The 12965-nt window shown below is 38.8% G+C and overlaps 2 protein-coding genes across 2 annotated transcripts in view; one reads left to right on the forward strand and one right to left on the reverse strand.

Moving 5' to 3' along the window:
- The first annotated feature begins 2248 nt into the window (after positions 1-2248).
- pgpep1l (pyroglutamyl-peptidase I like) lies at positions 2249-4275 on the forward strand. The gene is made up of 5 exons (XM_061721915.1): positions 2249-2345; positions 2435-2487; positions 2563-2679; positions 3275-3501; positions 3570-4275. The coding sequence occupies exons 1-5, from the start codon at positions 2315-2317 to the stop codon at positions 3745-3747; spliced, it is 606 nt and encodes a 201-aa protein (XP_061577899.1). The 5' UTR covers positions 2249-2314; the 3' UTR covers positions 3748-4275.
- The window catches only part of igf1ra (insulin-like growth factor 1a receptor), a 95891-nt gene continuing 86751 nt past the window's right edge, over positions 3826-12965 (reverse strand). The window contains exons 20-21 of the mRNA XM_061721914.1: positions 12740-12874; positions 3826-8779 (exon numbers count right to left, since the gene is read on the reverse strand). Of these exons, the coding sequence (XP_061577898.1) occupies positions 8254-8779; positions 12740-12874 (661 nt within the window). The 3' untranslated portion in view covers positions 3826-8253. The remainder of the gene's footprint in view (positions 8780-12739; positions 12875-12965) is intronic.

Raw genomic sequence — 12965 nt, forward strand, 5'->3', positions numbered from 1 at the left:
GTTAAAATGTCTCATTTTAGTAAAAAAATATCATTACACTTAAAACAAGACTCATCACTGGAAAAAACAACAATTTTCACCTGTTTCAAGTAGATTTTCACTTAAAATAAGTAGAAAAATCTGCATGTGGAACAAGATTTTATTGCTTGTAATGAGAGGATAAATCTTGTCCCACTGGCAGATTTTCCTACTTATTTCATGTGAAAATTTACTTGAAACAGGTGAAAATTGTCAAATAAGTTATTTTTCTGGTAATGACTTTAAATGTTGAAATAGCACATTCATTGATGAAATGACATAAGGGATGGAAAGGGGGGATGATTTTGACCGTTTTTATTTCAGGGGGGATGCCACCCCCCCCCCCCCCCCTCATCCCCCCTCAACTCGAGTACTGGGAATACGTATGCACTTACACTTATATACACACTTAACAGTACAACATGCACTTTACACTATTTACCACTTAACATTACAACATATCACATTACAAACACTTAACATGAAACATTTTGTGATCCAGAAGTGTACATGTATATATATGAGCTTAACAATTGTTTCTTTAACTGGCATTTGAATATGGAGATGGACTGTGACTTTTTAAGGCTATCATTCAGCTCATTCCAAATCTGTGGTCCCTGACACACAACACTCATACTTGTTCCCACAAGTTTACGTTTTTTTCCTATAATAAGGTGTTTGTGTCTAGTATTGTGGGTGTGCTGGGGAATTTTCCATATTTCTTCGTTTTTTATTGAAACAAAATAACATATAATTAGTTTTCTTAATATTAAGAGAGAGTTTATTTACTTTAAACCAGATATCCACCTTAGAGAGCTCATTGTTAAGGAGGTCTTGAAGTTCATGGATGATGTTATGTGATATAAAAAGGTTTGTATCATCAGCAAAAAATATTTTTTTGGAGGACCTTTGAGCAATTGACCAGATCATTTATATAAATAATAAAGAGTAATGGCCCCAAAATAGAACCCTGTGGAACCCCATATTTGATGTGTCTATATTGAGATGTGGATGTGTACATATTGTTGTCTCTGAGAAAGATAACTAGTGAACCATTTAAGAGCTGTGCCTCTGATCCCATAGTGGGTCAATTTATTAAGCAGTATGTTATGATCGATGGTATCAAAGGCCTTTGAGAGGTCCAGAAACACACCAATGCCATATTCTCCTTTATCTAATGCATCATTTACCCTTTCGAGGAGATCAAGTACAGCCATACAGGTAGTTCAGATTCCATGTCCTAAAGTCTTCTTTGTCTCTTTAAAACTTTCCCTTTTTTTGGGGGGGGGGGGGGGGGGGGAATTGAATCATTGATAATTTAATTGACTTCACAGTAAACCTGCTCATGAATAGGGATGCCAACCGTCCCTTGAAAAACAGAATTGTCCCGTATTTATAAACTAAAATACGCGTCCCATATTGAGCTGAAAAGGGACGCACTTTGTCCCGTATTACTGTGAGAGTCAAAAAATAGTCATGAAATGCCAATGGAAAATGGCATTGAGCTGTTGAGTTCATAAGTTATTTTTTTCTGTTTTACTACAACTGCATCCTACAGTCATGGCCTTTTGAGGCACAAATATATGTTTACAAGTTCTCTACAGACTTTCTGTTTGCACTTTTGTTATTGCACTAAAAATGTGCATTATTACAGAATGGATGTCCTGCTTTCTTTCTGTTTTAATTAATTTATACAATTTTAAGTTAAGCAGGACAGGCTTCTGTTTAAGAAAGAAACTTATTTTATTCAGTTAATTTTGTTATTTTGTATTAAAGTGAATTGCTTGATAATAATTTGTTTCCCACCTGTTCATGGAATTCAAAAATATGCATCTAATTCAATTCGAGTTCGAGTCAAATAGTTAAAAAATCGTTTCACTCACAAAAAAAGGGGCTAAAAAAAATGACCACGCCAGGAAGAGTGAAGACAATCGGGAAGGAATTAAATACCTTCAAACTGAAAAAAAATCTGGCAGAATATGCTCGTGAGACATAAATAAAATAAGAAGCCTAACATAAAAAAACGTAATTCAGTTGTCTGTTCCAGTCACACGGCCTACGGCTCCAGTAAGCTTACGTGATGACGTCGGTGGTATTAACACAACTTACCTACAGCCGTGAACACACCACTTCTACACTGTGTTTACGTTTCAGTGGAGAAGTGCTCCCTCACGTGGACAAAAAAGTATATACAAATATTACGACAGCTAAAGTGAAACGCTGTTTCAGACTACAGTGCTAGTTTAAAATGCATTTCAGCTTTCTTTATTGACTGTAACTTAACATCTGCTTCAGTATGAATGAAAGAGAGCTCGTGGTCGTCACAGGTAAATGCCGTGTTTGCTCGTAAAATACGCAGCTTCGCAATTCAAGCGTGCCTTTATTTTGAAATGTAATTTTAAATGTACTTTTTGAGGGTTCGGGCCGTTCAGACAGTTTTTGGTGAACCCCAGCTGGAAAGCTGCCCAGGTAATGTTTAACAAACACATCTCAGATAGTGAGTCCAATGTTGCATGTATGTTATTGTGGAAAAATCTATTTCAGGCGTTGAAGTTGGCCGGGCTGGGAGAGACGGTCCGTGTTTACACCAAGGAGCTCCCAGTCAGCTATGTGGCCGCCCGGCGAATCATCACTGAACTCTGGCAAACTCTGCAACCAAAAGTAAGAATAAAGTCTGGGTGTCGAGATAGAAATCGTATAATATTTGACATTTAAAATAGTGGAATAGTCCCACAATATATCCACCATATGAGTCTTTGTATTGCAAACTTGAAAAATTAAAACAATGACATGCAAACAAGTGCGTATTTTTCTCTTCTGGTCCAACAGAATGGTCTAAAATCCCCAGTAACTTGACACTGCAAAAACTCAAAATCTTACCAGGAATATTTGTCTTATTTCCAGTTAAAATGTCTAATTTTTAGTCAAAAAATCTCATTACCCTTAAAACAAGAGTCATTACCAGAAAAATAACTTATTTGAACATTTTCACCTGTTTCAAGTAAATTTTCACTTGAAATAAGTAGAAAAATCTGCCAGTGGGACAAGATTTATCTCCTCATTACAAGCAAAAATATCTTGTTCCACTGGCAGATTTCTCTACTTATTTTAAGTGAAAATCTACTTAAAGCAGGTGAAAATTGTTTTTTCCAGTGATGAGTCTTGTTTTAAGTGTAATGAGATTTTTTTTTTTTACAAAAAATGAGACATTTTAACTAGAAATAAGACAAATATTCTTTTTTGTGTGTCTTCCCAGTTTGCTGTACATCTGGGCATTGTCAGAGGTTCGAGTGTGGTGATTTTAGAGCAAACTGGGAGGAACAATGGCTACAGAGATAGAGACGTGTGTGGCTTTTGCCCTGAGGGTCACTGCTGCATCGTAGGTGGACCAGAAAAACTGGACTCGGTTATCGACACGAGGGCTGTCTCCAAGCACCTAAAACAAGCAGGGCAGAATGTGATTTATTCAAGAGATGCTGGCAGGTAGGCATCCCGTATGCACCATGTCATCAGACGGGAGAAGTAATTAACGATTTCTATCATGTGTTCAGGTACCTGTGCGACTTTGCCTATTACTGCTCACTGTACCAAGGTCGGCAGAGAGCAGTTTTCATCCACATCCCCTCATCTGGCAGCCTTGCCTCAGCTGATGAACTGGTACCCCTTCTGCAGACCCTCATTCTTACAATGCTCCAGCAGCTGGGGGAGCCCAAACATCATGAAGTGTAGCCCTTACAGTAAGATAATATATTGCAGCAAGTGCAGAAATCATGTCAATGAAAGGAGACAAACTGCACCATACGGGGTAATAATTATATGAAGCAATCTGGTTCTCATTTATTTATTCAAAATTTCAGAAAAAGTAAAATACATGAAATTCTCAGATACACATTTGGAGATGGTGTGTCGAAAATACACCATCCCATCTATAGGTCTGAAAAAAACTTTGAGGCCTCAGATACAGAGCTCGAGAGAAGACAGTCTAGTGATATTATTTTGATTATTTCTTTCCCTAATCGTGATCTAAATGCACAGATTTTGCAAAAATATAAGATAGTACTAGACCAAGGCCCCTCAGAAGGTGTAGGAATGCAAATCATAAAAACAGACATGATAATGATAAACCTCAAGCCTGTTATTGCAGTGGAATGCACTGTTGCATCCTCTATAAACCTGAAATTTGAACAGAAAACATTCCGAAGAATCAAAAATGATGAACACGATTCAACTGAACATAGTTAATGTATATTTATGCTGAAAGCCTAATGTAAAGAAAAATAAAAAGACTGTTGTTGCACCTGTAAACTATTCTCTCTTTCTAACTTTATTTGTTGCCATGACTACCTGCATTCTACACATCCCTTTGCTATGTCTATGTGTTTTGACAGGCTTTTGATCTAATGGTAACTAGTAGTTCATCTCACAGCAGATCCATGTCTATTCTCAGAAATGAAAAGCTGAAATGTTATCACAATATATTCAAACTGGAAAAACATAAATGCAGATATGTTTGCTTGTTAGTGGTAATTTGTTTTCTCACCAATGTGAAACTCGGCAGCAGTCAGTTTAAGTCAAAGATTCTTCTCTCCTTTTTTTTTTTCTTTTTTAATATTTTTTTCAAATTTAGCCCTAAGTCATGCCGATATAATATTTAGAAGACTGATCAAGCAACCGAGTTTCCCATTATAAGTCATCTAGTTTATTGTTTTTTGATAAAGACAAATGTACAAATTCAATTTGCTCCCAGTCCACTAGCCTGAGCACTGAGATAATGGTAAACCCATTGTTAGTAAAAAAGTACAGGTGAGACTCGAGACTACTTTTTGCATCTTTACACTGCGTTTTGGGAGTTGTCATAAGCTGCACTGAGACGAATGAACCAGCAGCAATATTAGAAGTGGCTGAGCAACAGGTGAGTAGGCAGCGCCTCTGAATGATCAAAAAAAATGCCCCAGAATGGCCATCGATAGAGTCTGATGGATGACAGTGGAAATCAACACCTGGGCCAGAACGTCATGGCAATTCAGTGGGTAGACTTTGACGGGAGAAATGACGACAGTCAGGCAAACATAAAAACGTGACGATAGATGAATGATAAAATGATCTTTTTGTCTTCTGTTTGGATTCAAACATTGAAGATTTTACTACTGTAGATGTACGAGTTGGAGTCACTATTGTCTACATGGTGTTTTGGTATATAAAGTAAATACGTACAGTATTACATTCACACGGATCCATTACTTGGTGTAAAAAGTGAATGCCACTCATTTGAGATCAACGTAAGTTGTGAAATGGGATGTTGTTTGCAATTTAACAGCATATACGGTATATATATCTATATACGTATATATTTATTTTGGAGGTGAATAATACATTTCCCTTTTAAAATAATTCCCATCTTTTTTTTTTATACTTCTCTATAAATGCATTTGCAATGAGATTATTACGGTTGTGTTTTGAGGATTTGAGGTTGTCAAGTGCGTTTTCTCTAATCTGAAGTGAAAACTCAGTTTTTTATAAAAACCGCCGGGCCAGACGCTTGCAGGCTGAACTCACAACACCTCCACCTCCTTGTCGTTGTCTGTCTTCATGAGGTCTATCTAGATTCCTGTGGGGTTTTATCTTGAAACGTTTCCGGTTACAACTGACGAGTGAGATTTGTTTTCATATGCACAAATATATTAAAAAAGAAAAAGAAAAAAAAGTGAGGTAGTTATATGCCTAATGGGAGAAAAAAAAAAGTTTTAAGTCCCACAGTCATGACACCAAGGACAATGCGTACAAAAAAAAAGAAAGAAAAAAAATATTACTGAAACATTGGGCATTTATACAGTGATTTATAGTGATATCACAAAAGGAAAAAAAAAAAAACAAATAAATACACATTTCTACAGGAAAGGAAAAAAAAAATAAAAATCACCAAACAAGAAGAGAAGAAATCCTTCAAAACATTTTCATTACTCAGTCGTTGCAAGTCCTTTTCACTTGTGACATCCACACGTTCCTTCCCTGGACTTTAACCCATCCTGTATTTGGTTTTCAGAGGTGGTGATTGCAAAGACGGCTAGTTTGAAAACATAACTGAAGAAGTAACGTTAATAGAAATGATGTTGTGTTGTGCTTGACAGATTAAACTAAATAGGAAATGCTAAGAAAGACTGTTGGTATAATTCAGGCAAACAAAACAACCTAATTATTAGCTCTGTTTATTGTAGAAGAGGCCTGACATGGATGGGTTACCATAAAAAAAATCTGGTATTCAGTAATCGTTTTGTGTAGTGGAACTAATCCTGACTTTGAAAAGAGGCACTGGGGGGAATGGGCACAGTTTTTTTTCTTCTTTTTTGAGATGGGGGTGGAATTAAAAGGGAAGGGGGGGCATGGGGGGGAGAGGCGCAGCAAGGGGAGGCAAGTACAGGATGATATGAGAATGTGTGGAGAAAGCAAAGCCTTTCCTTTGACCTGAGATTGAGTTGCACCTAGAGGGCAACGCTAGGCGCAGTGCTAGACAACACAAGTACAAAAAAGGTTGCAGAAAGTATGCGCTCATACATCGAGCTAAGGTGTCCATTCAAAATAATAATAATAATAATAATAATAATAGTAATAATAATAATAATAATAGACACTCACAAAACAAATACAGAAGGAAACATTTTTTTAAATGAAAGGCAATGAACAAAATTTAGTGTTACTGAAAATCTTTTGGGGAAGCCTTTTGTTTTATTTCATGTTTTTTTTGTTTTTGTTTGTTTTTGTTTTTAAACATTTTAAGAATATTAGAAATGGATTGTTGTGGAGATCATAATATATCAAACCTGAAAAAAGAAAAGAAAATTATATATAATCCAAAACAGAGAATAAAATAGCAGCTTTGTTCTGTACAGACATAGAGGCAATCATTTTAACCATAAAAAGGTTTTAAAAAAGTGACAAACCAATGATGTGTATAAAAACGATCCTGCAGTCAAAAATACAACTGTAAGACCTTCAATATGCATTTAAAATGCAGAAATAATTATAACTATTCTAAAAGAGACCTTCTTTGACCTAAGTTATCTCTAGGCTACTAAAATGTTAGACAGCTTCTGGTTTGATGTCTCCGGTTGTTGTTGCGGTTTATTTGGTGCCATTCAAGCTGAACAGTGTTCTCCTCCCGCAGAAAATGTTCACGTAGAAATGTCAGTAAAATGTATAAAGAAATAAAAAAAAAAAAAGGGGGGCGGGGGGTCGTATTCCCAGATTGTGAGGTTCAGTGATTTGCTGTGATGCGCTATTTGTCTTATTTAATTATTGTAACTAAAAGATGGACAGGTTGAGAGTCGTGATTCAGAGTTTGCGGTCTCAAAGTGATGTGAGGAACATTTCTGCTCGGATCTACGAGGATGCGGTAAGTGAAGCCGTTTTAATGAGCCCATTCCCAGGTCAACTGTATGGTATGCAAATCGTCCGAATACTAAAGGATGCCAAGCAAGCAAGACGTCTGTAGAGAAGTCAAATAATTTTGGTACTATTGCGCAGACTCTGAATCGCGACCTTTACAAAAAAAAGGGACGTGAGATTGAAGAAAAGAAAAAGATTTGGCAATAGTTTGGCAGATATAAATTAGGCCCTCTACCATTTTTATCCGTGCCTGACAGGATCCCATAGAAAACATTATTTCAAACACTTATCTTAGTCGAGACTTTCTAATCGAGACATCCTCACAAAACATGAGCCCGTCTACTCTCGAAAAGAAATTAATTTTGATGGAAACCCATTTCAGAAATGGATCTATTTCATATTGTGGAGAGAAAGATGTGTTTTTCGAGAAATGCACATCTAAATATCCATCGCATCCTCTTTGAAATCTTCAGGAAAAAAAAGGAAAAAAAAAGTGCTCTTCTGTTGGTTTTGCTGACGGATATGCAAAAACAAATGACTTGAAGTCCATGTTAAAGTCTGTACATGCCTGTGGTGTTTTCTTCTTAAAAAGGACTTGTATGGGACAGAACAGGCTACGCCAGATTCCCCCAGCGTGTCTGAGCCACCAAACTCCAAATGCATCAGCAGGTTTCTGTGCTGTTTTACAGTTTTTTTTTAAGAGTTTGACCTTAAAGAAGTGGAGAGACCATCTACTGGCACACAGTAGAACAAAGTAATCGTCTTACCTCGCCATCCCTCCGTCAAAGATCGAGGGAGGTTTTATTTACCCTGTGTGAGAGGAAAAAAGACAAAAAGGGGATTGGGTTGATATCAGCAGGCCGACGACTGGGGCAGTGGTAACGCCCGTTCGTTCTTTCTGCCCCCGTTCATGTGTGCATAAGGTTGCATCTCCTCAAAGTTGGGCCGTAGCACCACCACAGGCCCGTTTCCCAACACATGTCCTGAGTGCTTTTCCAAAGTTTGTCCTGGTGACATCATGGCTGAGGCTACTGAGCCTGGGGGTGAGGGAGACACGGGTCCTAGTAATGGAGTACTCGGGCCTTTCATGGGGGATAACTGCTGGGTGGAAGGAGGCGATGTTCCTCCTGTGTATCCAGACGAAGGAAGGGCAGCAGAACACGGCTGCCTTGTGGATACAGGGTCCAGTGGAATGTTCTCCATTTTTTCCACCTCCATATCCAGCTCCTCCATGTCCGGCGGCTTGTTCTCCTCGCTGTAGAAGAAGCTCATTTCCCTGAAGGAAGGCTCCAGTTCATCTTTCATGCTGCTCATGATCTCCTGGAAGGTCGGTCGCATCTTAGGGTTATACTGCCAGCACATCCTCATCAGTTCAAACCTAAGTGACACACAACAGAACCATCTCAGTAACTATGCAGTCCTGCACATTACTTGCACATATATTTTCACACTAGGGCTGTTCGATTTTGCCCAAAAATAAAATCTCGATTTTTTTCTCTCAAAATCCGATTTTCGATTACGATTACGATTATTTTGTGAATTGACAAAAGGCAAAGAAATTATTTCAAATATGCTGTTTTTTTATTGAACATTTGCCCCATTGGGCTTTAAGTGCAAACTTTGCTCTTATTAAACCAAAAATGAATGAATAAAGTGCAAAACTCTGTAAAATAAGTTGAAAAAAAGTTTTAAAAAATATAATAAAATATAAAGTTTTATCTCTGAAAAAAAATCAGCAAATCAGCACTTGCAAACATACAGTAAGTTATATTTCCAATTAAATAAAACAAGACATATTCTAATTAAACTAAACTGGGTCTTTGCATGCTAAATAATAATGCAACCCATGAAGGAGGTAGAGGTGTGTAATGTCAGTCATTACATTTGCTATTCACATTTGCAAGTTTTTTGCAAGGAACACGAGCCGGTCTACGGCATCTGGCTAGAGGGATGCCCGGTGGCAACACCCCCTCCTACACTAAAGAGCCTCTCTGATGGGGCACTTGTCGCAGGTATTGAGAGGTATTTCCATCAATCATTAATATAGTATCAATCATTAATATGTGTGCAGACAAGGTAAAAAAAAAAAAAGTGAAAGTTCACGTTTTAACATCGTTCTAATTACATAATCGCGATTACGATTTAAAATCGATTAATCGAACAGCCCTATTTCACACTATGCAAGTTTGTACCTCAGAAACTTTTGAAGATATCCACATAAATAAATGCCTCATATTTGATTGAACTGAACTTTAGTCCACTCTTTCTTTCTTGACGCCAGTGTGCTAGTTGGACAGGATTTTCCGAATGGATATGCATCTGTTACACTCCCCTGCATGGACTACAGTTGCAGTGTCTTTGTCTGGTGCACAGGCATAATGTAAAGCTTTACTGGCTGCATCTGTGAAGGTTTGGGAAAAGCATACCTGGAGTACCTTGCAGGAGAAGTTTTTATATATTTTTTTTTCCTCCAGTAACTGTTGTTAACAGGGTTGGGGCATCCCCCTTTTGTATTGACCAGGGTACTATTTCTTGTCCAGTGTAGCAATTTTGTGTTGCTCTTCATTCATAAGTTCATACATTTATTTTCTTAGATCAAAAATGGGCCTGAAATATTGGAGTATTGGTTGTATTTAATTGTTCTGCCTCTCCGTTTCCTACCAGCAGGTGGCAGCAGAAACTGAAGTGTATGTTCTCCTTTGTGCACTGCTGACTCAAACTCACTTCTGGAAGGAGAGCTGTACACATATCGTTTTAATATTGCAATCTACAGTGCAAAATAAGACAAAAAAGTATTAAATCACCCATAAATGCCTGCCCGTATCATTTTAACCTGCTCAGTAATTTCCTTTCAGGCTTATTGACAGCTTTACAAACATGATACAGACTTTTAATGCCATTAAACAAGCAAATTGAAGAGGTGTCCTTAGCACTACTTCAACTGATCACTTTTGTATGTTTCGTACCACATTACAACACATATGTTGTAGTAAGATTAGTAACGCAGCATGTAGTCATACTAAAGGTAGCAATAAATCACACTAAAGGTTTCAGTCCCAGGTCTGCAACTGGGCTTTAGGAATGTCAAAACAACACCATAAACAGGAGAGAATTATTACAGTTCTGTGTGGCGCTGCACCACACACACACCACAACTTCAATTATACACAAAAGAAGCTAAGAATACTCTCAAGGGCTCTTTGCCATAAACACCTCGGCCACCTCAGATTTGTTATTGCTGTTCTCTCAAAAAAAAGTAAAAATTCTTTTTCGTGCTCTATTCACTGTTGAGAAAACTTCTGCAGCTGGGTGCCAGCTTCTATCCACACAGAGGAATTATTGGCAGTATATCTTGCCTAATAACGTGCCTTATTTCATATTCTGCAGCAGCAGAGGATGGATCTGATTTTCTTTTTCTTATTGCGTGTGCAGGAAGTGTTTCAAAGTGGACGTTCAAATGCGCAAATCCACACGGCAAGGGCCGACCATGGAAAAACATGCGATGCTTGGAGCTGTGCTGACGAACCACAGTAACCAATCTGCATACTCATGACGGCTGAACACTACTCACCTACCATCTGTTGCTGTGCACGAGGTTTGTTGATGCAAATTTAGAAAACAGCGCAATGAGTGCTGACTTCTCGTCAGTGGCTTGCCGGTCAAGGCACACCTGACCTAATGCTCTGAGGCTAAAGTGACTTACAAATGACATGTAAGTGAGTAAGAGCTCGTGATAGTTCACAAGTTTTACTTGTGTCGTCGTCACTATTTTCCTGCTTTACCCGTTTGCATCGATTTGGTACAACAAATTTAATTTCAGTTGAACAAACACGTGTAAAAAAATGCAGGTTGATGTACGTAATATCAATCCTCTGTAAGCTTGATGTCCTTGTTCAACCATAGACCTGTATCCATATCATTCTCAAATGTCCTTTGAGTTTATGAGTGCTCACTTGAGCTGGCTTTAGATTTCAGGTGCAGGTTAAATAAGGCAGTGCCCATAAGGTGGACTTGGAACTGTTGTACTCAATAAGTGTTACAAGCAAATATTGGGCAGAGTGTGTTAAAATGATGTTTACACAAAAAAACTTTTGCAATAGTCCTGACAAAGCCAAAATTTCACTGAAGAGATGGGCCAAACGCTTAATAAAATCAGAAACAGACACGTTTGCAGGCCAAGTGCGAGTACAGAGCAGCCTCCAAGCAGCTACGCTAAATGTCTATTAAACCTGATCAGGACTTATTGTAACGCAGCCGAAACATACTTTCTGAAGTAAAACCTGCACAATGTTGAATCCTTGATGTTTCACCCAACCTTGTTACAGAATGGAGAGAATGAATGGAAGAATGGACATTTGTCTGCAGGAAACTCTAGACAGACACGTGGGAAACATAATGACCAAAATCTACCTGAGAAACACAGAACAAAGAGGTAACATTCATGGCAGTCCAAATATGACTCATCCCTCTGCTTTATCCTGCTCTCTCCCACTTCTTATGTCCCTCTGTTCAGTCTTTGTGCAAACGTCTGGCTTTACTACATTTCTGGAAGTCTCCGTTAAGTCACTACAAGCACAGGCAACCTTCAGCGGCGAGTACGACTCCCCTGTGCGCCGCTCCAAGACCAGGAGGCGAAGCCCCCACTTCTGTAACACAATCCACATACTCCTGTAATCAGGACAAAACAGTCAGGCTGCCATAGAAACCTGAGGTTGTGTCTTCACAACAGCCGCCCTATTTTTTGTTCTACTCATGCTCCTTCTAAGGTGAGGTCAGCGATGTAGAGTGGGAGTGGAAAGCACATATGCCTTCTTATTGAGGTCAGAAAGAGAGGAGAAATCCATATATGCAGCTGAACATTGCAGGCAAGCAGCCGGTGCTTTGTCTCCCCCTCTCAAACAGCCAGGGGTGTTTCATTAATTCATTTTAAATGAATTCAACATTTATCTCAGGGGCTCTCGCTCTCCTCACTTCTGGCTAGACACCACCTCTCTGTTCTTGCCCACTCGCCACAGCAGGAATGAGGAGCATCTTTCACACATGGGTTGTGGCATCCCTTCTATGGGCCGATGCTGCGGAGGCTTGTCACTGCCAGCTGACCGCTCAAGCCATGCAGTCAACGGACCACATTTAACCAGTGACGTTAATGTCAGCCCCACCGAAGCAGACACACGCAATATCTCTTACACCTAAAATAAACACGACAAATAATTTGGGGACACGGGATGTTTTGGGGTAACGGCGGTAGAGGATAGTATATATTCTTCTGGGTACTGTAACTGGACGGTTAAATAGGGTATATTAGACCAGTGTTGGTCACAGAAAGAAAAGCACTTACAACATGTCAGGACAGTTGTCAGGTTTGTCGAGGAGTCCTCCTTCCATGACAAAGCGAAGCACTTGTTCATTAGACATGCCCTGGTACGGCTGTTCTGCCAAGGTGGCAATCTCCCACAAGACAACTCCAAATGACCTGCAGCAATAGATGGAAGGGGGAAAAAAAAGAATGGAAATTACTTCTAAAGCTCTTTCCGTGTTGTTTACTTTGAGTGTGTCATACCAAA

This window comes from Cololabis saira, chromosome 5 (genome assembly GCF_033807715.1).
Source record: "Cololabis saira isolate AMF1-May2022 chromosome 5, fColSai1.1, whole genome shotgun sequence".
Classification (NCBI taxonomy): domain Eukaryota; kingdom Metazoa; phylum Chordata; class Actinopteri; order Beloniformes; family Belonidae; genus Cololabis; species Cololabis saira.